Genomic DNA, 25,133 nt, shown 5'->3' on the forward strand with positions numbered 1-25,133 from the left:
ATTTATTTTATAATTGAACTTGTGCTAATAATAACGTGTAGGGACTTAATTACAATATTTGCGTATATACAAATTTTGCTTTTAATATTTCCATCATAAATAGTACTATAGTGTATCATTTTCGTAAAAATATATTAATTATATACCTACTAAAATATTAAAACTAATTAAAGTTACTTGAGCATTTCTTGTTCATTAAAAAAGGAATATTAGGTAAGTAAAAAATATTTTTATATATGTCTTAATAATATAATCCTCAATAAATGTTATCATAAAAATAGTATTCTTCAGAAATACTATTCTTCATGAGGCAAATTTTAATGGAATAGTAAAAAATGTTAGTACTGTACTTATTTTTATAATACAAATTGATCAATCTCCTAAGTGCTAAAGTTAATAAAAAAAAACATAAATCATAGTTAAAGGAATGAAAAATATATTTTATTAATATAGCTTGGATAAATAGCGCCAAATATGTGTTATTAATTACAGAATATACAGATTATTATACTGATAAAGACCTTTCGAACAAAATGCAATCTTGAAACTTACAGATGAATATAAGGAAGCAAAAAAAAGTTACATATAAGTTGCAGTTGAAGAAATGGAAAGGAAATGAGCAGAAAATTCCATACAAGGAAGAGGTAAGGAAACCGAGATTCCAGTTATCAAAGAACGGAAGAGACAAATTTAAAGTGAAAATTACGAAAATCGTTAGAAAATGAAGAAAAAGGCAAGATAGTAGAAAAAATTGCATAAAACATGTACCTATGTATTACATAAAACACGTATTTGCATGCAAATATATAGAAAATTACTAAGAACAATATAAAGGGTGGACAACATGTAACTAACTGACTTATATTGTCATTAACTTTTAGATAAAATAAAAAACAAGACTTCTTTTCACACAAATCGTTTATTAATACTCAAGAGTTTGAAAACGTAATCGCAAGAGCTCGAATTAGTATGGCGTCATGCGGCGGCCATTTTTCTGACATTATATTCCATACATAAGACGCCATACAAATTCGAATTCTCTCGACTGCATTTTTTATTATATTTTGACAGATTTTGGAAAATGTATTCGTTTTGTTTTCTCGAATAGCATTTTTTAGCTGTTCAAGTGTATTTAGTTCATTAGCATAAAACTTATTTTTAAAATAACAAGTCCGATACAGTTGAGTCAAGTGATCTATGTGACCAGATGAAATCGTCAAAATGGGAGATTAACAGTGATAGTAACAATGAATTATCTTGATAAAAAGTTCTAACACTTTATAGACTTCAATACTCTAAATAATTGCTAAAACGAAACAAAAAATGATTCATCGGTACAAAATTGCGGGACCCTATAGATACATATGTTTCCTAGCATTACATATAAAGTGTAAACCAATTCTTCTTAATGAAAATGTTATGTAACAATTGTAACAAGTAGTCACTGACAGTGACATGAGCTGATTTAGTAGTCAAGCGATATCTTAATGACTTATTTAGTAGTCGACTTATAATCTTCGTGACTTATTTAGTAGTCGACTTAAATAAATCTTCAAAGGGAACAAAAAATAAAATGCAAATATCAAAATATATAAAATATTAGTCAACAATATCGAATAATTCGATAATGTATGCACCACATAAATACTCTATAATTTAGTTTTGTCTAACAATTTCTCCATATTAGATCTACCGGTTTCATTGTTCACAAATTACACTTGTGACAAATTTTGTACCACTAATTCCTGGACATTATAAAACAAATTTTATTTTCTGTCAAACTTGAACAGGCCTCCGAAATTTGAAGGTCTTTAAATGGTACTGATTCCAGATGTTAGACACACGTGTCTTTTCATTGCAACCATTTAATTCAGCTCAAGTGTTTCAAGACAGGAGGCTCGTTGAAGTCTCCTCGTGACTATATGTAAAAATCAGGTCATGCAATGGGAACAAGTTCTATTTTTCTCCTTAAAACGATTAGAAAAAAATGGTAAAAAAAGAAAATGAACGCATTATGTAATTACTTTTTTTCTGGAGATTCTGGAGACAATAATAAAAGCATCGATTGATATAAAAAGAATTTACAATATTATTACAAAAACAAGACTCAATTACGATATGTATATTGCAGCTATAGCATCATATTTACGCTATTTTATAAGAAATAGAAACAGATCTCTTCAAACCATTCTACTTTTCCTTCTGCCATCTTTTTGTAATAAGTGCAATCAGAAAAAGGTATTACACTCTATTTAATTGCACCGTTCCCCCTAAATACCACATTGCATTCCCCATACCGACTTTTGTAAATTGAGGAAATGAATGATAATTAATTTTTTACGGCTATCACAAGATTGCAAAATACACGATTAGAACGTTTCCTTCCAGCATATTAATTGTATGACGCATGCTTGAAACGTTATCTTGTCCTAAAATATTCATTGCGAAATAATACATAATAATACTGTAATTTGATGTAGAATCGTTTACTTAATGTTTTTGTACATTATAATTACACTTCTTATATTGTAATGTTTTCCTATGATTTTCAAACGTTACGTTATAATTTGTTTACTGTAGCAGATTATATAAATGTATTATTGTTGATATTTAAATGCTCTAACAGTAAAATAACAACTTCTCATTTTATATATATTTTATTATGTTTATCTTTTCAATTACAGTAAGATAAAATACAAAGTAAGAATACACTTTGTCATGTCTATTCGAACTCAAAGATCAAATTTTTTAATGATTCCTACTTTGATTTTTAAGAAGGATTCTATTGCAATTATTTGCTTTTATTAACTGAGTCCAATAAAGTGTTTGTAAATGAATGTATTTGTAGTAAATGCTAAAATTAGGTCTAAAAGTTTGTGCTGAACATATGAATAGTTCGAAGATACACTTGAGATTTGCTTGAAAATATTCTCGACTACTGAGTACTTGACTAATTAAACGATGGAAATTTAATTACCCCAGATTCTGACTCTCTAGGAATCTAAATTGTTGCATGTACTGGATCCTCAGTGTACGAGCAGTCAAATATCTAATACGTATTGTTTAAGTACTCGAAGACTTAGTTAGATATAAATAAAGATGGACAGATAGATGTTAAACATGTGGATCCTGATTTACAAAGACAGATAAATATAAAGATAAATATATATTAAATATATAGATAAATATAAATATTCACTGATAAGGATTTAAGTATTTGTCAAGTCACGTACGTTTAATACATGCGCATTTAAACACGTTTGTGTTTAAATATCCAACTGCTCAATATCTATTACAACTACTACTACTATAATACTTTAAAGTCTGGTATTTAAATAGTTCAGTATTCGAGTATTTAAATACTGGAATGTCCCAATAGTCCAGCAATTGAGTATTGAAATAACTGAGCAAACATTTAAACACTTGCATGTTTAGGTATTTGTGTACTTAAGTGTTAACTCTTTAGAGATAAATTTATTTATCAAAAAAACAGATTCAATTCTTTTTTTAATTATATTTATTCAGTATGATCAGAATACTCGTTTTCTCGATAAGAAATTTTAAAATGAATAATATACGAATATAATACTTGCATTAACATATAAATAATATGTAAAAATAAACCTATACTTACATATTCCTGAAAAGCAAAAACATTTAATTATGTTTCATATTTCAATACCTACTGAAATGTTCTATTACAAAAAGTCACTGTTCTCTAACGCCTTCATACATACATACATTATGTTAATACAGTAACGAAACATGACAATTTAACATTATCATAATGACATACATAATATGTAATATTTATAAATTATAATTTAAACGTCATAATCGTCTTGCCATCATGTATCCTAATATAATTTGCAACACATTACTATTACAGCACGTGATAAACATCGTTGCGTTATATCCACAGAATTTTGGCCTCTCTAACTTCATTCATAAAATGAATCTCACAATTCAAAACCGTTTCATGATGACTTGTTCTTAGCAGAAAGACTAATCTATGTAAAACGCCTTTTAATTGACGCAGATCACTAAGTAGTTACAGAATAAGAAAAACACATCGACCTTCCGTATCATGTTGTACGTTACGTCACATTAGATACGTTTCAACTTGAACTCCAGATAACCAGTTAGCGTGGACTGGCATCCGTGCAATGTATTTCTTCGACCAGCATTCTACTCCGGTACTGGACTCTTCAGCGAAACAGGGAGTCATAGAAAACGATGCTGCTGAGAACAGGAAGATGCTCTCGCCACGTAACGTGAATCAGAGCGAAGCACTGATCTTGTTTCTGGCCATGTTTCATGGAACAGTTTCTTCGCGAGTTTCTTCATCGGGGAGAATCATTTATAATTGAAATCACTACCATCATCATTTGAATTACAATGACGAATATCATTTTTTTTATTTTCACATTTATGATAATTATTGTACAAATTTTAAATATCACTGCTCTTGAAAATCAATGCCGTTGCCTAATTGAAACTTAAAGCGAGGTTTACGAAAGAATTTTCTGACAAATTCACATTTTTATCAGAGTAATTTCGAGACATGTTTGTCGGATAGTGATGAGTGTTACAAAACAAACTTTACATATAGAATCTTTTCCATTTGATTTATGAACTTTAAACTATATTACATAATGTAACAATTAAATAGGCAGAGTGAAAAATATTTCACTCTTTTCTTTTCTTTCATCATTTTAAAATAAAGATGAAACCCACGACAAAAATTTAATAAATTTGTATCCATATTAATAAAAAAATATTAAAATCTCTTACTCCATAATGAAAGTTTGAATATCTATATACTATAGAAAATTTAAAAAAAGCTGTATCGGAAGTAATAGAAAGATATAAGTATTCGAATAAAAAAATTTTCGAATAAAAAAGCAATTACTTTCCTGAGAAAAAACTTCAATTGTTCAAAGAGAAATGAACGTCATTGACAATTTTTGCAATATTTACGTTACAATGTACAAATAATTCTGTAGAGTCGCTATTAAAGCCTCCTTTAAATAATTTAATTACTTCAACGTGAAAAAGCACATTTTTATCATCACTTTCGTTTACTATTTCAGCTTGCGTAAAATTGATATGCACTTAGTCACTGTTTTCATATTTATAACAGGAAAGTATACGTAGAATAAGTATTGTACATATGTATATTGGACACCATTAATATGTAATAGTACAGGCTGATTCATCAAAATCTGCCACCTAAATTACTTGTAAACTGTTTACTATATGAAACAATGATTCAAACAAAATTTGTATGATACAAAGGGCACATACTATGTAAAAAGTACTTATTACGTCGTGTGTACTACATAATTTATAACAGGAAAAAGCAAGATTCTTAAAAGACATGTTACTCGAATAGTAGGACGTTCGGATATTGGGATATTATTATTAAGCTATTCAGGCTCATATTCGAAAGCTTCTACAGCATTAACATTAATAGTTAGTTAAATTTTGACAGATTTAGAGTAAATATAGTACTTGTTCTAAAAATAAACATTAACTGAACCCTATACTGATTTAAGCATACCTAATAATTAGAGCTACGAGTAATTTAACCTAATTGCTCAGCAAAACTACATCGCTCTACTAATTTAGAAACTATCGTTCTTGATTGCAAGAATAACTAAACAGAAATTAAGAGAAGTAACCCTAAAGAATGTAACATAAATATAAACATAAGCATCCTAATGCGCCACAGAGTGGCAGTTCATAGGTCTATGACCTTTGTACACAGATAGGTATCTACCACATCCATGAAATTGTGTTGCTCCTGAGACGATTTACAACTATCTAGGTAAGAAATTCAGACCTCGATTCTCAGAAAACGAAGTCTACGAAAAGACAAAGTTACTTCACGGAACGTTGAGGTCACTGTACGCTAGAGCCAGCGAGCGCTCATGTACACCATGAGCGAAAACATTCCTTCGTGGAGCTTCGAAAGGTGCCGGCCTTTTTATCTGTGTTATAGCAAACGACCAATCATTACGACCCCGAGAAATAACTATTTCTTGCTATACATCTGCTATGCATTCCTCAGGGCTCAATAAATCCACACGCAGCTATACTAACGGAGCTGTTTTCTGGAACAGCCTGTATATAACAGGTTATAGACTCAGCTAACGTTGTCTAAAATAAAGATTAATCGTATGCTATGAGTGGCGTCGCGGATTGTTGAAAGTCTCTAGAATCGTCAGTGACATTTCGCCCTTAACCATATGCAATTCATCGCTTCGGTGGAGAGGAGAAGGAAAGAAAGAAACGAAAAAACAAAGAAAGCTGAATCATACCCACGCATATGAAAGATACAAGCGTTAAATACACACTTAATCCACGTATATGTGTAATCTTATCTCCGTAGCGAGGAAAGGAAGATTGCGGGTACAGTTAAGTAGCGGCACTTTGATCCACAAATGCAGCACATGTTCAAATTCCAAACAGATTGCTAATTTCAACAATAGATAAGAGTTATCAATCGCCCACAAAACTGTATTCGACCTTGCAATGCAACCGTGAAAAGTTACACTACTGGTAAATCTTCTTCGTTACCAATTAGATTGTTATGTTGGCGGGATTGAAAGAGTAACTTGAAAGTGTCCCAGTGCGGAATACTATTTTTAGCAACCCCCTGCATTTTAAATAATTTAATAAATTAATTGACATATGATTTTGTTATGAAAACTATAGAAGGGCCTTGAAGTTCCAAGAACAGAGCACCCACTATTGTATTCTGATAGTTGATATTCTATACCGACCATTTAGTTCAATGAAAGCCTTAGCTTTCCAGACTAGTCTAGAGGAAGACCTAGAAATCCCCCAAAACAGGCGTCCCTCACACATAGTTCAGCTCCTATATATTTCTCTAGCCCAATGAAACGTTAGTCCACGAGCTCTCGATTGGGAACGATGATCTCGATAACAAAGCTAATTATTCCATCCGATTATATTCCACGTGACTATTTTCAAAGACGTTGGGCCTTCACGAGAGAAGACAATAGCGTCCGTGGACGATTATAGCAGATGAGGCGCGCGCGTGGTCGACCAGGAACGGCAGCTCACAGGCAATGAGTGACGTACGGGTGACGAGCTCGGGACCAAGTCCACCGATACACCACCAGTCACGGCTGCCGGTTGCCATCGCGGAGAGGGTCCAAAAGAGAACGGCGAGGCACACTGCGAGGAGAGACGTAACGAGCAGTCGCCAGCTGGTGGCCGGTCTATGTGGATCGTGTGTTGTCGCGGCAGCGGTTGCTCTTGTTTTCTTCGCGCGTACGCTGTGCACGCTGAGGGATCCGCGCGTGATAACGGCGGCACTCTGACTCGAGAGAGAGCGAGAGGGAAGGGAATACATGCAACATGACGAGTTGCTTCCGTTAACGAATTCACTTTTCAACGGCCGTTTCGTTAAACGGCTTGGAGAGACGTTACTTTGCGTCACTCTACGCGGGCACACTCCGATGAGAGTGTAGCCGCTATTAGGATGTCGTCGGTGTTTTCGAAGTTAATCAACAAGACATCTGCCAAATACGGTATCAAGCAGGAGGTACTCACGCGTGGCGTCGTCGGAGTGGCAACGACGCTCTATATTCTTAAGATCTGCTATCCGTTATTGTCCTCCGGCATAGCACAGTACCAACGGCGAAAGAAACAATTCGAAAATGATTGTTCGAAAGTTTCGAAACGGTCCAAGAGTGAGGCTGCCAGCGGCAAAGCTTCCAGCCATGCAGGAAAGTCCAGCGTCGGCCTGGACCGGGAGTTTATCAAACAGCTGATCGCGCTGTTGAAGATCATGGTTCCTGGATGGAGAACGCGAGAAGCCGGATTGCTGACTTGCGCTACTTTGACGCTGCTCACGAGAACTTTTCTTTCAGTTTATGTAGCCACTTTAGAGGGACAGATAGTGAAGAGAATTGTTCTGAAAGATGTACGAGGATTCTTTTGGATGCTCACAAGATGGTTCGCCATCGCTTTTCCTGCAACGTTCGTCAACTCGGTTATCAGATACTTGGAAGGTCGATTGGCTCTGAGTTTTAGGTATATTTGTCACAAATATGATAGTAATCTGTTATTTTTAAGACTGTCTCTGATACATACTGGGTGATTCAAATTTGCAAACAATAGTCAGATTTCTCCTTTGTTTTTTAAAGAGGACGCCTGGTGGAACATGCTTACAAAATGTATCTGAGTCAACAGACTTATTATAGAGTAACTGCACTAGACAATAGGCTTGGTGGTGCCGAGCAAAGACTGACAGACGATTTGTCTGAACTGGCTAGTTCTGTGGCGCACTTATATTCCAGTTTAACCAAGCCTTTGTTAGACTGTGCTTTAGTATGTATTGCACTTATCTCATTTTCATCTAACATGGGAACAAAAAGAATGCAAGGTAAAATAATTGTTGAATTTATGAATTTAATCATTCATAAAAGAAAATAAATAGATATTTAAATCTTTTTACTTTTCAATATAGGACCAATATTAGCATCAGTAGTAATTGCTTTAACTGGACAAATCCTACGTCTTGCGTCACCTAAGTTTGGTCAACTGGTGGCTGAAGAAGCATCAAGACGTGGGCGATTAAGAGAGGCTCATGCTAGAATTAGTGCCCATGCAGAAGAAATTGCATTTTATGGGGGACATTATACAGAACATCGTTATTTGACTACTGCATATAAATCTCTTGTCTCACATTTAAGGAGAGTATTAACACTTAAATTGTGGTACGTGATGTTGGAGCAACTACTTATGAAATACATATGGTCTGGCACTGGACTTCTTGTTATTGCAATGCCTCTCCTGTATTCTACAGTCACCTCAAGAAATAAGAATCATACAGATGATGGAGATGGTACGTGTATTAAAACATAAACTTGTTTTGTGAAAAAAGTGAGAAAAATGTGGTGTTTAATTCTAAATATGTGAAATATTTATAAAATAATTTATTTACAAAACAGGTGGAGTAAGTGAAAGGACTAGATATTTGACAACTTCTAAAAATCTTTTAAGTTCTGGTGCAGACGCTGTAGAAAGACTTATGTCTTCTTATAAAGTTAGTTATTTTTCAAAACCACAATAAAATAATTATTACTATTTAATATTAAAATATCTGTAAAATATATTTTTATATTTCATTATAGGAACTAGTAGCATTAGCAGGGTATGCTGAACGAGTCAGTGAAATGTTAGATGTGTTTAAGGATGCTGCGTTATGTAAATATAGGAGAAATATTGTTAATAGTCCAATGAGATTAGCAAATGGTAGTGCAAATAATGCTGTAGAAAAGATAATTGAGCTGAAAGATGGTGCTCCAGTTATAAAAGGTAAATATCAAATACATAACATAACCATAATAGTACAATTCATTAAATATTAATATACGAACATTTTGACAGGAATTGTACAAGAAAGTACAGATGGCAGTATAAGTTTAGTAGATGTACCAATAGTTACACCAAATTGTGAGGTCATTGTATCCAGCTTAACACTTCATGTAAGTATCTTATGATATCCATAAATTTTTACAATAGGACTCCAAAAAAAATAAATGTTTATCTTCATAGATAAGACCAGGTGATCACATACTAATTACTGGCCCCAATGGATGTGGTAAAAGTTCACTATTTCGTATAATATCTGGTCTATGGCCCGTATATAGTGGCACATTAATAAGGCCTGCAGAAACTTCTCCAAGTGGAAGGCCTGCATTATTTTATATTCCACAAAAACCTTATATGACAGTTGGTTGCCTACGAGACCAAATTATATACCCTGCAGAATCACGAACAGAAAAGTGTCATGACGAAGAACTCTTAAAATTATTAGATGAAGTTGATTTACGTAGTCTTGCTGAAAGAGAACCGGAAGGTCTCGATGCTTTTGCTGACTGGGACTCTACTTTGTCTGGTGGTGAAAAACAAAGACTTGCAATGACTCGACTATTCTATCATGCACCACAGTATGCGTTATTAGACGAATGCACCAGTGCCGTGAGCCTCGAAGCTGAGGCAGTGATATACGAAACTGCCAAGAAGAAAGGCATTACTTTGTTGACTATTACTCATCGCGTAGCTTCTCTTGCGAAATACCATAAATTATTGTTACGCTTCGACGGAGAAGGCGGTTGGACTTTTGGCCCGTTAGATGTGAACACTGCAACACTTTTGAAAAGTCAAGTTCCCGAGCAAACCGAGCAATGTGAAGTGAAAGGAGGCCACTACCAAATGTTGCATGTAAGTTTCCTAAGTCCTAAATGATTAATCACTTGAACACAATTTTACCAATTAAAACAATCTCTAATACTTAACTTCGTTATTCTTACAGGAATTCCGTGATATTCATCCAGAAGAGTCGAAAATTAGAATTACCTAGTTAAAAAGATTTCAACGTAATATTTTAATTTGCTTTAATGAATTTATGTAGAAATTTATACGACTGTAAATATCTTTCAGAAAATATATCTTGTACAGAGGTTACAGAGCTGTATCTAGTAATTAAACACATTATTTTTATATGAGTAAAAGATTACTATTTATGTTTTGTATGACATTGTAGATTAAATGACAAGAAGAAATAAATGATTTAAATTTCTGTCTTTATATTATTTATGTATTAACTGATGACTTTTAAATTAATTGATAGTAAGATAATCTATATATATAAATATATTCTAGAGCTAACTTAATGTATACAACCATGTGTATGTTAATATACCATACAGATATACAGAGTGTTTACAAAAGAAAAAAAATTTAAAAACGATTTTATTATTTTTTAAAACAATAAAAACAAGATGGAACTTAAAAATAACGAAATTGCATTTAAGCCTTCGTTTGTTAATTATAAGCTTTTAAAAAGCAATAACTACTATACACTGCGCCTTGTATACTTATGTACATAGCTACGATGGAATTCTACGACACTTGACGCGTACAGTCATTATGATAATTATTACTTTCCATATCAGAACTCCTATCATAAGTTTCATGCTAACAATGGTACTATATGATAATTTATCAAAAATTAGATAGATTGTACCAATTTTTAAAAATATATATTAAGAAGTCTGTATTTGATTGTATCTTCTTACTAGTATAGTTTAACAATATTGTTTTATTCTTTGAATTATTAATCTTTGTTAAAATTAAACATAACAAAGTTAATTTTAGTAAATACAGAATTTAAAAAAACATTATTGAATAAAAATTGCTTGCAATTGAATATGAGATTGTGATTTTAAAATATTAACATGTACCTTCTCTATTTTAAATACAACAATTTTGATTCATACTTAATGCTTATATAATACTGAATAATACCTTAAAAATTAAAAAATTAAAAAGCCAAATAATTTCTTATCTGTGACATGTTATTTCATAAATCATTTGTATATTATGTTTAAATATTAAAATAACTTAGAAAAGTAAACTGTGTATCTTTGAAACAATATTTTTCAGAACATAGTAGATGACATGCAAGCTATAATAAATAAACAACTGTTACAATTACTTAGAAAGGTGCCTTTCTTATCAGTCTGAGGAACACATTTTCAAATGATCAAAAAACATAGAAATATTAAATAATCTTACATTAAAGATTATTAAACTAAATACATGCAATTATGAAATTCAAAAGTGTGCCCTTGCAAAAAGATAACTAAAGAACAAAAATACTTTCTTTTAAAATACTAAAAATAGATAAAAATATCTCTTATCTGGAAAAGGCTCAATTTGCATAATTTCGTTATAATTGATGAAAAATAGTGAACCAATTCGAAGAAAATGAAATGAAAACTTAACATTAAGACTTTATTAGTTCGAATATTAACTTGAAGCATTGCAGTAGCAAAAAATAAAATAACAAAAAAAATATTAAGAGAAATGGTGAAAGATAGAAGTGAATAGTAAAGAAAGGTTAGAGAGAAGTGCTCGATTAAAAGCTGGATGGCGGATTAAACTTTCTTTGGCAGCAGTGCAGCTGCGACCAGCGCTATTACAAGGGTGGTTGGAGCACATTAATTTGTACCCAGGCAAAAATTTAATTACGTGTGTTTCTTTGTTTTGAAGGGCCTGTAAAGGCGGTGGGGGCGATGCCAGGGGAGGGAAGACCTACAATTTCCGATGAGCTTACCTCTGGGAAACCCTCCAAACGCCAAACGTCGATACGCCCCGAGAGCAGCCATCTTGAGGGGTTGTATACCTCTCTCTGCGACGCATGGGTTAATGCTTTAAAGCAATTCCAGAATGCTGGTGCAATTAGACGCGCTTCTCGTATACTGATCCTCCATTAACATCTCTTTTTATAGAGTTCGCTCGCAATATAATTTAAAAATTAAAACAATCACAGTTTAATAGCTAACTTCATTATAAAAGCTTATCACTTTCTAACGAGCTCAAGGGTGGCTACAGATTAAATCCAAAGAAGTGTTTTTACTTCTTAATCTAGTATTCATCTATAACATACTAATACTTTACTATTCAAGTTCAAATTTCTAGTAATGGTATGCTGTATTGAATTTTTTTTGAAATTTCGAAATCTATTGTAAAAGTATAGAACTTATTCATTTAAATAAAACTTCTCGTTTTTAAAATCAATTTTAAAAATTTATTGAAGTATCTGATTTGGCAAAAGCAGTTTTGAAAAATTTACGCAATTTTTTCTTTCAAACAAAGCGTCATCTAAAAGAGATTTTATTTTATCTGCAGTAAATATGTTTATTTTTATTATATTTTGTATATTTAACAAATATTGATTGCACCTAATTATTTCTGCAGGCTTATTGTTTTATGTAGATCCATCCGTGTTTGAATCGTTTTATATGTTCCTTGATACCTTTTACATGCGTATACTTACATGACTATTGCTAATAAGCCTAACACTTTTTGGGAAATCCTTGTATTGTACGGTATTGAATTAAAAAGAATTTCATTTAAATACTTCATTCGAATTTATATGTATATACAAAGAGGTCAAAAGAAAAGAAAACATTTTATCCTTTAAAAATTAAATATTTTTCCTAAATGAGTCGATTGTTGATGCATATAATTTTAGATTCTTTTAAAACAATTTCCTTTATGGCAAACCCATCATAGGTTTAGACATCATTTAACATCAAAAAGTTATATTTCAATTTCTTCATGTTATTTCCTGTTTCTCTAATAATTCATCCTTGTTTGCTGTACAGCTATCTGGGAAGCGATGAATAATTTTAGTACCTAAATAATCGGGTCATAATGACTCCACTATACTAATTGATTGCAGGGGCTACAGACCTCCACTTCAAACCCTGAATTAAACAACCCTCTCGTCGTTGCTTATTTAAAGATCAACGCCAAAATGTTATTTCAAACCCATATCGCAGTTGTAGCCACCAATTTAGCCGCAGAACGTCTTGGTCATGTATCGAGTTTCGTCATTTCGAAGAAGGATTGAAGAAGCAAGAGCTCACTGTCGACTGACGGAGCTGCATCTGTCCGACTAGCCGGCTAAGAAAATAAGGCGAGAAGCATCGGTGTGATTAGCGAAAAGAGCCGTTGCTCGGGCCGTTTGTAACTGTTTCTCCTTGGGGGATTAAAACCTTGTCCACTTTCCATCCTGCCTACCCTATCCCCGTTGTCGAAATAGCCGATTGAATTACAGACGGCGCGTGCCAGCCGGCCGCCACCGTCACCGCATACGCCAAAGATCTTTTGCCGAATAAAGAACATAATAATCCTATATCTGATCACTATCTTGTCATACGATGGGATTTCCACGTGGCAAAGAGGTTCCTGTGTTTGCGAATCTCCGAGCGATCGAGATGCATGCTTTGCAAAACGTGATACCTTTTTGGTTCTCTCGCTATAACCTCTTCGCTATAAACCCGTTAGAACTCTTTAGCGTGTGAATTAGCTCAGATTCGTCTTTTTCTCGGATTTTATAATTCTGGCTCGCTTGCCAAAATTGGCTAAAGTACATCAGTTTTATGATAAACTGAATGAAAATTTGAATCAGATTCAATAAGAAAAGAAAATAATAAGAAATGTTTAACAATAAGAAAAGAAATGTCGTGTCTTTATACACTCAAATAAGACACGTATTATTTCACTGAAAATAGTTTCTAAGTCTTTGAACTACTTTTTTAACCCTCCCTATGTGCCCTGGGCACACTAGGTCCATTTTGGTTACAGTGAATTCTGAACTTTTTCCAAGGTTTTAGTTTTCCTAATTAATCCAACAAACATTTGATTCAAGTAACGATGGTATATTAAACATAAGACTTCAATAAGTATCCCAAAACTTTTTCAGATTTTCCGAATGCTTAGAACAGTAAAAAAAATAGACATAGACAGAATGATCTCAGTATGTCGATAAAAGATGAGAAAATCGAGTGTATCCACGAAGAGTTAAAATTACCTATATGTTCCCGAACCATAAAATAAAAAAATGTGTTGCTTACTTAAACGTCGAATAATTAAATAGCATAATTTTCACGATAAGTGTGAATTTCGTTCATTTAGATAAGATAAATAGAATTGTAAGAAAGTATTAAAGGAAGATGAAGAAATGCTCTTCGTAAGTCCATGAAACCACAGCATTCGTCTGACTTCTAAAAACCACAGAAGCTCAGCAGCTTTGTCTTGCAATTACGAACCTGAAACTTCTACCTTGCTCCTGTTATACAAAAGTGGTACGCCGCAAACGTAATTAAGTACCCGTGACGTATTTGGTAACATCTCCATCGTTCAAAGCGGGGTTTATCGTACCGCAAGAGATTATCCGATGGGCAATCACTTTAGTGTAGGGAGATGAGACCCAATGGGAGGAACTTTTAATCGTGAACAATACTGTTACTGTCATCCCATCACGAGGGTTAATCACTCAACTTTGAGTCGCGACTAATGCACCAAGGGTGCACTAGTGCAGACTATTGGCTAAAATGGGTCGCTGGAAGAAATAGAGAATTTGTGGAAGTATTCAATTCTGTTAATTACTTTTGCTGTATGCACCTATCTACATATATAAGTATTTGACGATGGAGATTTCGAAAATGTAGAGGGATGATCTTTAAATATATTCTTGAGGCCTACAGCGAACTTAAAAAATTACGAATCATAAATTAATATTCGATTTATATCAAATTGTAATAATACTATTTAATACTACGTTTTTGCAGATCTGGAAAAAAATATTAGTAATTATTTTCGAAATAGTTACCATCACCGATTTCAGTAACCTCGAAATATGTTGTTAGGGATAAGATGTTAAGTAACTTCTTTAACAAAATTGTAATACTACATTATGTATTATTTGAGGATTGAGTTAATAGTCTTATAAACTTGTGTCTTCTTGAATCCTTATTTTTAAGTCAAAAATTCTTTTTTCTGAAATTATAAATCCTCTTGAAAGACCTCAACGAAGGCCTCACCTCGAACTTTTTGAAAATGTGATCTACGTCGTTTTGCTTGACAGCCACAGATCTATCGTCAAGCAAGCAATTATAAGATTTCTAGTAATCAATCATAATGGTTATACTATCAACAATACAACACGTCAAGCTACTATAAAGTGTAATTACAACTGGCGATTGTATGTATTGCAAAAAATTAGAGTTTTATCTGTGACAATATATCTCAATGTTATTGAAATGGATGGAAAACAAACGCTTTATAAATAATTACTAAAATATTATTTCAAATAGCAGATATATAGTAAATTGTTTTACTTTATTTCATATTTACAGTATTTCGAACATACTAAATTACATAGTAAACTTTAAACCTTTTTTCGTATTTCTCTCAGTGTCACTAATAATCTATACAAGAAGTTGCTGCGACCATATAATGACGTAACTTAGAAAATAACTCCATTCTTGCATAAAACGAAGTTACTACTCCACAGAAATGTATTCTACCTTGTTGGTAGTATTCAGTTGCAAGCTTATAACAAAAGAGCTCTGCACATAATACCATATAATTAATTGAAAATATAGCTATATAAGTAAAAACAAGAATTCTTTACCCTTTAATACAGTTCCATTCGTTTAGGGATGATTATCTGAAGAATCCTTAACAATAACCTCCCTACAGGATACAACCATCGTATGTACCTAAAGTATTTGAGGAAAAGGTATTCATCGTGTTAAATGTTCACCGCGTAGTCACCTAACATGCACACGTGATCAAGGCGGATGTACACGCATGATGCGTGTTTGCTTCTCTTGTAACGATGACGGGAATGTAATCGCCTCTTTGATTTCAGGTGCGAGCAAACACAGGTGTGGCTGCACCGTAACCGTGGCTTAAAAGGGGATGCATTGGCTGGTTTTTGCAGAGGCTATCTGCGGTTTTCAATACAAGATTTCAGATAGGTAAATCGAGTGGAAGTGTCTTCCTTTAAACGAACATTTTTTTTAATATAAAAGATACATGTTATTATTTTTAAAAAAATTATTGATTTTTAAGGATTCTTAGGAATGAATTCAGAATTTTTAATCATTTTTGCAAACTACTTTAAAGTGTACATCGTACCTTGCTAAACTTTATATAAACCTTTAATTATCGATCATTTCCTGTTTTGGTATTGATTCAAATTTTTATTTTCTCGTGCTATTTGAGCTATTTAATTACTACTAGTTAGTAAATTATCTTGATATCGATTAAAGATAGGCAGTGGTCTATCTTTAATACTTAATAAACTGTAAAACACATAACAAGCAAACGTAATTTTAGTAGGTATACTATTACTATAGTTGTTAAACTAATTTTGCATCAAATTAATTTGTTTTATTAAAATTAAAGAGTTTCTAAATGATTGGTTCATTGGAACTACTCAATTAACGATATCTAATATAATAATGAAAAACTTAATTAAAAGTAATGAAATTATAATCTAGCTGAGCTTTTCGTTGCAGAAAATATACATGTATGTATAGGAAGTCCAGTGATGGATTGAGAAAATTCAAGAGATGATTCTAGATATGAAAATAAAACAAAACTCAAGAATATTGAAATTATAGTCTTATAAGCTTACAAGCCTTCATTTTTTTAATTATTATAAACATTTTAAAATTCACAAAACCGCTTGAACCTTGACAAATCGAATAGCACCAGTGCAAAGTTAGAAGTTCGTAGTAGAAGTCAGGTCATGAAGAACAGTGATTATTATAGTTACTGTCTAGGTCGTGTGTTATAGAATTCCACTTATAGAAATGAGATGTTAAAATGCAATTTTGTTATTCTTGATTTGTGTCTTAATTTAACGTATTGAATCTCCTTTTAAATTCTCCCGTGCCTGTAGTCGAACACAGAATAAATTCGGAGAAAATAAGAAATCAGACACAGTAATCAGTCAATTTACAAAAACATATGATCTACATAAAAAGCAAAAATCTACATATGCCATTTACGTGTATTCGCCAACCACTTTTTCTACTTATAATATTGTTTCATTTTGATATTTGTAACCTTAGCAATTACACTTACACCATGATCAATGCTGTAATTGCAGCAGCTGTTTCACCAATCTATTTTGGTTTTCTTTAAATGACTTCTTTAAGGTTAGTTTGAACTTTATGAGTCTTAAAGATGGCTCTGCCACTCCAAGTCTCCTTGAGTCCTATTATGATGATATTAATGTAAAACCCATTCGCAGCAGATGAGTAAGTTTGTTATTTCAAATTTACTGCATTATATTATTCAAGCTTGTAGGTTTAATATAGTTGGCCTAGAAATATAACATGGTCGTAAAATTAATCAAACAATAAAACGAATATGTTTAGGGTACTAGGACAAGTAAAGTGACAGGAATATTAGATGATGAGGTCTTGCAGGACCATGATCAGTTGTTATTATTTGTATTTGTTTATTAGGAGGCATTTCTACTCGATGCCACAATTTGCCATATTTCTAGACAAACTGTACCCTACTCTGGATTTCTCTTATTTCTATAACTTTGTTTGCAAATTGCAAGGAATGTGTTATCATTAAGTCATTGATATTGCAGAACTATGGTATGTGATTTTTTGTTATGTGCTGTTTGTCAAAGTTGCCGATGCTGCCTAATGTGAGGAAATTCGAATATTATGTGTTTAACTGTGTCTTGTTGTCCACAGCCAGAAGTATCTGTCGTGATGATCTTAAGCATTTTCATTTTTGATTTAATTTTGCCATGTCCCGAAAGAATTTGCAGACTGTGAAAACTGTGTTTTACCAATATGGTTTGAATCTGTTTGAGATATTGTTGAAAAAACGTGATTCTTCCTTTATTTGAATTGTTCTACTCTTCCTATCGCTGCTCAAAACTGTATCTTCTTATTTCCTTTTTAAGCTATTTTATTTGCTCCTATTCTAGGGATCATTTGATGGACTACACATGATATTGTTCAGAGTTATTGGTTGATTGTGCATAAATTGATATAACGTTCCTCTCTTTTTAAATATCAGTTTAATTGGACAGGAAAAGAACCAGCAACGTATCCGTTGAAACAGTCCAAATGATTTGCGTCACATATCGCTCATTTGTTGCAACAATGACGTACCTAACCCAAAAATGATCATTTTTCAAGAAATGGGGATATAACTTTACGCAAAAAGCATCTTTTTTACAGCACTTGATAAGTTAGAAGCAGCTATTTTTTCAGTTATATCATTATTGAAGCAAATGAATGATATACATATCTATCCCAAAAGTCGAATAAATAATTTCTTTCTCCCACAGCTCATGTCACCATCGAGTGCCATCAGCAACCGCCATCCACCCTCTCAGGTTCAGCCAGCGTCTGAGGAAAGAATGTCGTAGTGCAAGGAACTCTACCAGGTTGCTGGAAACGTTACAGTTCCGTGGAATTGCACGTTCAGGCCGAAAGGTAGAGGGCGGAGTCCGGTTTTGTACGAGGTCCTGCGTAAATACCATGGGCCCAATCGGCTGGAAGTGTAAGCCAATATCCAGGGTGTACACTCGGCGTGCTGCGAGGTCTCCTCTCTCCTATTCGATCCCCCTTCCCACCACCTTCTCGTCTTTGCACCCTGTCCCCTTGATCACTATGTTTTCATCGCTCGCTTTTACTCTTTCCCTCTCGATTTTTCTGCCTTTTTCCTGTCACTTTCCCCCTTTCTAAAGTGTACAATGGCTTGCGCTTCAAATCGTCTGTCGCCTTTGGTTTTACACCTTTACGAATGAAACATTCGAATATATCTACAAGAGAGTTGTTACAAGTGAAAAATTTTCAATTTTTTATTTCATTTCGAGGAATATCTTCTATAGTACATAGATTTACTATCATTTTCAATTTTAAACAATAGATTTTTGAATAAATTTTAACCCTGAAATAGTACACTGGTGTTTGGAACTGTCACACGATACACTGGATTTTTCAGGTTTAGTGTAATTCTAATACATGTAGAATATGTAACAAATTCTGTGGGAATTATATAAAACTTTAAAATATTAAATATCAAAAAATATGCAGAACATTTTTACTTGCAACGATATTGCAGTACACTAACAGGAATCAATATTTTGCTGGGGCCATGAAAGACCTCAATGTGCCATTCTAGAGTTAAGTAATATTCACATTTAAAATATATATTGATTATGAAAATTAAAATTGACGATATAGATCTGTAAGAATTCCACAAGTCTACTCAAACAGATAATGTTTTGCAGGGATTTCTGCAAAAATGGTAAAGTAAAATGGTTCTGCAAAAATCTTTCTAAAATGACACTGATTAAGATGACTAAATGATTTTTGTACTACGATCAATGAATACATCCAAATAGGATGTAAGAAAAATTTAGTTTGCAAAAATGATTTTACAAATTCACATCAACCAAAGTACACTTGATTTAATTTTTCTATTTTATCAGTAATTTCAATTCCTCATTCTACTGCGCACACAAATAAAGACACACTGCTACAAATGACGTATTAAACCTGTCTTAAATAACTGTAACAGTTGCTAAAGTCCAAATCATTATGTTTCTTTGAAAAGTAGACAAACTAATATTTTGACTAAAAGCTACTAACATTTCTTAACAATATCTTATTCCTAAATCCACATAAGTGTATTTTGTACCCAAGAATTTGTAAAGTGCTCGAAGCATTGAAATGTAATATGAACCACCCCTAAAATCAGATTATTTATCAATTATAACGTATTTTTCTCCCCAAATGGGAACAGAAATCCCGTATAAATATAATCCGAATAATCGAAAATGATCTTATAGAGATAATAGAGAAATGATACGGTAAGTTCATTAGATATTATCCTACATTTGTTTCTAATTATAGTATCCGTCAATTTTATTCTAAATTCTATAATTTTAATATTTCGTTAAGAATAATATAAAATAATGACTTATTTATGTAGAGGGATTCTATCACATGAATGAGACATTTTACCCCAGAAGTGTTACAAGATGCCTCATTATAAGGCAATTATAAGGCCTTATAAGGTTTGGTAAATGAACCAAAGTCTAAAAAATAATTAATTTCTCTTATTTTCGGTTAATTTTCTTTAAGACGTATTTTTGAACATAAATGATATTACATAAAGAATAATTGCAAAATAATGTTTTAATGATTTTTCTCTTAAACTAGACCGTATTATCTGATTTTATTACCTACCTCCAAAAATGTTCAAGATCAAAAAATGTTATTTTACATTTCCAATCTATTCCATTATATGGACAAAATATTAAGCTGGAACTATTGAAGTCTTCTGTAGAATTTACAAAAGTACTCTAACAGACCTGAGTTTAATAGAATCAATAAGAGTCGACTTTGTAGATTTAAGAAAGCTGCCCTTATTGTAGTCAAGCTACCTTTGTTAATTTTACAAGACTCTATAACAAATCCTACAAACTCTATCTTATTTAAATCTACTTACGAGACTTTTGCAAGATCTGTACGACCATTTTTTCCACGCACATGTAATCACCCCCAATTCGATTGTGTCATGAGGGAAAGAGAAGTAAACACGATCCCTGGTATTCCAGCGTGTTTCGCGTTCGATAGTGACACACGGTCGACGCCAGAACGCTGCCAATGCGGTTGACTTCCTCTTCCTGTGTCCACATCGGAACTACGTAGTCAGGTGTCTGGCCTGACGGTCGCGATTATGTCGACATTCGATAGTCGGATGCGCCTGACTCGTGAGAGGCGACGCTTTCATCCAGCAACTTTGCATCAAAAAATCCAACTGGTTGTCCCCCTCTCGTTTCCACCAAGAGTTGACCGTTATTCTTGCGGAAATGTACCTTTGAGGTCTCTGAGGTCTTCTGAACCCTCGCGTATATCTGTGCTTGTAAGGCAAAATGACCTAAGTCCTAAGTCATATATTTTTGTTTCTGAGATGTTGGCGTTTGAAATTTGCAACTTCAATACTGTTTAAGGTAGCGATCACGTTGAATCATCACCACTGATCGACAACCACCGACTAAATTTCAAACGTAGAAATGACAGGTTCGATATAGTAATTATATTTGAGAAATAATAATGTTACTTGCAAATTATCTACACTGAGTTATTTTTCAGATTTAATTACTGTATTGAACCTGTCATTTCTATGTTTGAAGTTTGATTGGTGGTTGTTGATCGGTGGTGATGGTTAAGCGTGACTGCTCCCTTATAGATTTGTGTCTTCTTGAAACCTTACTTTTAAAGCTGCGATTACATTGAGCAATTTTTGGTCGACTGATCAAATCGTTCAACCAAAAATAGACGAATGGGCTATTTCGAGTTGAAGGATCAGAAATTGTTTCAATTTGTTTGAAATTGTATTTAAACGGACAATTCTGACCGACTACAGATTAATTAACTCGATAGTCAAACCGAAAATTGTCTAATGTAAACGTAGCTTAAGTGAACGAATTCGTTTAATATATTTTCTTCTTTTTGAAAACCTAAAATCTACATCCTAGATTTGAATTAAGGCTTCATTTCGAATTTTCTGAGAATGTGACATAGATCATTTTGTTTTACATCCACAGATATTTCTCTGCAGCACTTTGTGGCCGTGGCACTAATTTGACAATCATTCTGAATTAAAAATTTCTCAATTAAAAGCCTACCAGTTAAGTAAGCCTCTAACTACACTACAATTCTTCGCAGCTTTATGTTAACTATTGTAGTAAAAATTGAAAACAATAAATGTTAGTTGATAAAAGAGAGTTGACATCTAAAATTGCAAATAGAAAATCTGTACAAAATTTCGATTTTTTACACGACTCTCAATGGCGATACAATAAATTTAATATCAATATTGTGTTATATGTTTAAAATTCTAATTTTTAATTCTAGCTTTAATTCTAGCTTCTGGAATTAAAAGCTTTAATTCTAGCTTTTAATATTCATTTATTTTGCTGGATTTCGTAACATCCATTGATGAGTGTGGGGTAACCCTCTTCTAAATTTCAACACTCTCAATCATGACGTACCAGTTCAAATGTTGCTGGAAAAAGTAGTGGTGATTGTAATGGAATTAAGCAATTGTACTAAATCATTTTTAAAATTTTATTTATAATCATATATTCTTTGCAATTTTAACAGCCCATGCACAGATATTCTACTTTAAAATTGAACTTTTTTTACCTTTGCCTTCGCTTTATGAACTGTTTTATGTTTTCTTATTTATATTATACATTATCATATAACTTAATTACTCATATAATTCTTAAATAATGTAATAATCAGAATTACTATTTTAGTTTGAAACGATATATTACAAAAAAAATTTCCACTTTCACTGCATAGGAAACATTAGTCAATACTGATGAGGCTAAAAATAGGTCATACAAATGTCATTCAAATCCATGTCCATTTATTACCGAAAAAGAAATAGAGATATGCAAAATTTACAATACAAGAAACACCATGGAATACTAATTAACTATAATCCTGGATACAAACTAAGATACAATCATTGGAAACTTTATTGTATCGGCTGTTTTCTTATCCATTTGACAGAAACAGGAAGGTTGTTGTTGCTCTCATGTGCCGTCAGTCTGTATGAGCCTGTAGAGGATCATGCGATTTTAAATAAATAAATAAATAAACAAATGAAACGTGCAGCTTTTCCTAACAAATTGAAATGTGCTGATTTTCATAAAACAAATTTAACATGCTACTTTTCATAAAACGCATCGAACAGATCCCTTTTGTGACACGTATATCAGATAAGGTAAATGTCTCAGTAATCGGCCATGTCCTAATATATGAACAATTTTATTTAATTTTAAGTTTAAATCCTAGTGTACTTAATAAAAAACAAAAAATAGTATATTCACCTACTGAAACGCAATTCAAATCTCGAGACATACATTTCTAAATTGTCCATTTAGCGGGACATTTAACATTGTAAGGGGGTATTTTAGTCTAGACTGCAATTTTTCAAGCGTTTTTGGAATTTTTCGGAATTTGGCTAAATTTTGAACTTTATATTGCTGTAATTCAATAACTAAATGGTAACCTATTTTGTTTCTTTTCTATTAAATCTTTATAGACATTCTGCACCATACATTAGTTTTTTAACAAATTCCTAAGAAAATGGTCGAAGATAGCACAAAAAATGTCACTTCAGCGAAGCCTCGGCACAATTATTACGTGTTAGTTGCAAATTTTCTATTCATCCGTAGTCTCAGCCGTAAATGACACTTATATTAACATGTGATTAAAATTGCAAGACTCCTAAGAAACTCGATTTCGACAACTCCTTAAAGTGTACCTAATACCACCCAATAGTGTGTCGCACATTGAGGGCACACACTTATAACTTCATTAATTTCGCGAACACAACAGCATCCATTGACAGAAATAATTACGATGTTTTTAAGTTCCTAGATTAGAACACACCCTTAAACGTCCAAGCATTGGAACGTTAACCTCAAGCAATGGATCAAGAGGAAGCCTGGCTCATAAGGTTCAAGGGAGGATGGCCAAGTGACCTCGCGAAGGAAGAAGATTTCACAAGGTGAAGACAGTCGGAGAGGGTGGAAGTGGAATAGGTAGCGTCTGGGTGTTTCGCAGCCGGGCTCACCGTTCACTGGTCAATAATCCACGAAAGGGAAGGCATTACAAGCCAGTGATCTCGGGGGTATCGGGGCCACTCGTCTGCGAGGCAGGACCACCGTGATCGACGTGGTAATGGTATCTGAAGAAAATAATATCCTACTTCCCCCTCCCGCTCACGGTACGGGGGATATCGGTGTAGCAGAGGACAGGGCACGAAGGAGGCCCCCGATCACCGATCACCGATCGCCGAATGAACGATTAGTATCCCGTGTCGTCGGCATCGACGATGGGCAACCGGTATATTCAAACGTCATACGTCTTACACGCTCGTGGATATGGATATTGCTCGAAACCGTTTCTTCGCTTCTACAGCTTGCTGTCAGCGGTTTCTACCATTTCCCTAAGCACCTGCGAGATGTTCTGCCAGTGAGTGGTATGACCAAGAGGGACATTTGCCTGGGGAACACTGAAGATAAAAGTAACCCCGTCAGAAGGTAGCCTTCTCTCCCTTCTCACAAAGGTTCTGAAGTTTGCTTCACACTTACACAATTAGATGTGTATGGGAACCTCTCTTTTGTTTAATTGATTGACGCTGAACAGTGGCGTTAGTTGTACGTGATGAAACTGTAAATTTGTGTATTGTTACTAAAGTAACAATAGCAATAATTGTGATAAATACTTGTCGCGTGAAACTCAAATCTGGGTTAGATCTGGGTTAGACTAATGAACATACTTTTTGAGTGTATTACCTAGGCCAAATCTAAAAGATGTTACTTTTGTCCCTAGTCTCCCTTATATAAAAGGAAAATATGTGTAATGAGATTTTGTATATAGATAATGGTATTTTCTTGGTAAGTATTTTAAGAGAGAAAAGTTTGTACTGGAGTTTAGGTTTATAAATGTGTTGGTTATTTCCTACCTCCTACAAATCTTGCCTGTAAAAACTGCTTCTAAGAAATGAAGAATATACTTTTCTGATTGAGTAACTTAAATTTAAGGGATGAAACAGAATTCCTTTTATTGGCGCTTGTATGATATTTCTTTATAGCTTAAACGTTAATTTAAACGTTAATAACGTTATATTTTTCTAACAAATCTTTTAAGAGGACAATG

General features: G+C 33.2%; 1 protein-coding gene across 1 annotated transcript; it reads left to right on the plus strand.

Annotated features, from left to right (window-relative positions):
• The first annotated feature begins 7,074 nt into the window (after positions 1–7,074).
• On the plus strand, positions 7,075–10,623 carry Abcd (ATP binding cassette subfamily D). The gene is made up of 8 exons (XM_076393112.1): positions 7,075–8,067; positions 8,181–8,419; positions 8,504–8,881; positions 8,988–9,082; positions 9,171–9,354; positions 9,427–9,524; positions 9,595–10,263; positions 10,355–10,623. Exons 1-8 carry the CDS (start codon positions 7,514–7,516, stop codon positions 10,400–10,402), a joined length of 2,265 nt encoding a protein of 754 aa, XP_076249227.1. The 5' UTR covers positions 7,075–7,513; the 3' UTR covers positions 10,403–10,623.
• Positions 10,624–25,133: the final 14,510 nt, after the last annotated feature.

This window comes from Calliopsis andreniformis, chromosome 3, assembly GCF_051401765.1.
Source record: "Calliopsis andreniformis isolate RMS-2024a chromosome 3, iyCalAndr_principal, whole genome shotgun sequence".
Lineage (NCBI taxonomy): Eukaryota > Metazoa > Arthropoda > Insecta > Hymenoptera > Andrenidae > Calliopsis > Calliopsis andreniformis.